General features: G+C 35.0%; 1 protein-coding gene across 1 annotated transcript in view; it reads right to left on the bottom strand.

Annotated features, from left to right (window-relative positions):
• The window catches only part of LOC107729787 (uncharacterized), a 17,601-nt gene extending 17,357 nt beyond the window's left edge, over positions 1-244 (bottom strand). Inside the window, exon 1 of the mRNA XM_016540492.1 lies at positions 185-244. Coding sequence (XP_016395978.1) covers positions 185-233 — 49 coding nt within the window. The 5' untranslated portion in view covers positions 234-244. The remainder of the gene's footprint in view (positions 1-184) is intronic.
• Positions 245-769: the final 525 nt, after the last annotated feature.

The raw sequence follows: 769 nt of genomic DNA, 5'->3' as shown, positions 1-769 counted from the left end.
GAACTATCCCTATAAATCACACTTTTTTTCTGTATATACAGTATTTTATTATAACAAATCAGTTAATTCTCATAAAATCCTGGTAACATTTTCGAAGTGAAATAATTTTAAAAAGACTCAATATGTCAGTGATTATCACCAGAAGAATATTTATTTATCGTAATAAAATAGCTGGATTATCTACCTGTGTTGTCCATAAGAAGAGCAAATAACAGGAACAGCCTAAATGCCATTGTCGCAAACAAAGTTGTCTCTCAAACCGTTTCTGTGCGGGTCTCAGTTAGGGAAGTTAAATATGTGAGAAGTGTGACTTTGAGCCACGTAACCACATGTAGGAAAAACTTCTCTGTCATTTCCGCTAGCGCTCTAGTGCTAGTTCAAGTCAAACAGAGGACTGTAACATAAACAAAATATATTACTCCTTTGAGAGCACGTAAAAAGAAATTCCCACCTAAAGAGTCACAGAATCAAAGATGGTCCAGAGCAACATAGCAAAATCAAACAAAACAAAATTATTGTACTAATTTACTTGAAAAATGAACATTTGTTTTCATTCCACATTGTTCATAGCTATTACTAAAGCATGTCAATTTAGTTTGATTGAAGGGCTGTTATAGTTCTGATTATTTTCTCTCTTTTTAAGTCATGGGTCTTCGCTGTGTTCCAGTTCACCTCACCTCTCACTTTGTTAACACCTACACACTTCCTGTTAGTACACAATCAATCCATTTTCAAAACACCCCCCACTGGTTATGGACCCCAATGTGCA

Source organism: Sinocyclocheilus rhinocerous, unplaced genomic scaffold (genome assembly GCF_001515625.1).
Source record: "Sinocyclocheilus rhinocerous isolate Xijiao unplaced genomic scaffold, SAMN03320098_v1.1 scaffold4384, whole genome shotgun sequence".
Lineage (NCBI taxonomy): Eukaryota > Metazoa > Chordata > Actinopteri > Cypriniformes > Cyprinidae > Sinocyclocheilus > Sinocyclocheilus rhinocerous.
The sequence above is the reverse complement of the archived record's forward strand: the minus strand, read 5'-3'. Positions and strand labels throughout refer to the sequence as shown.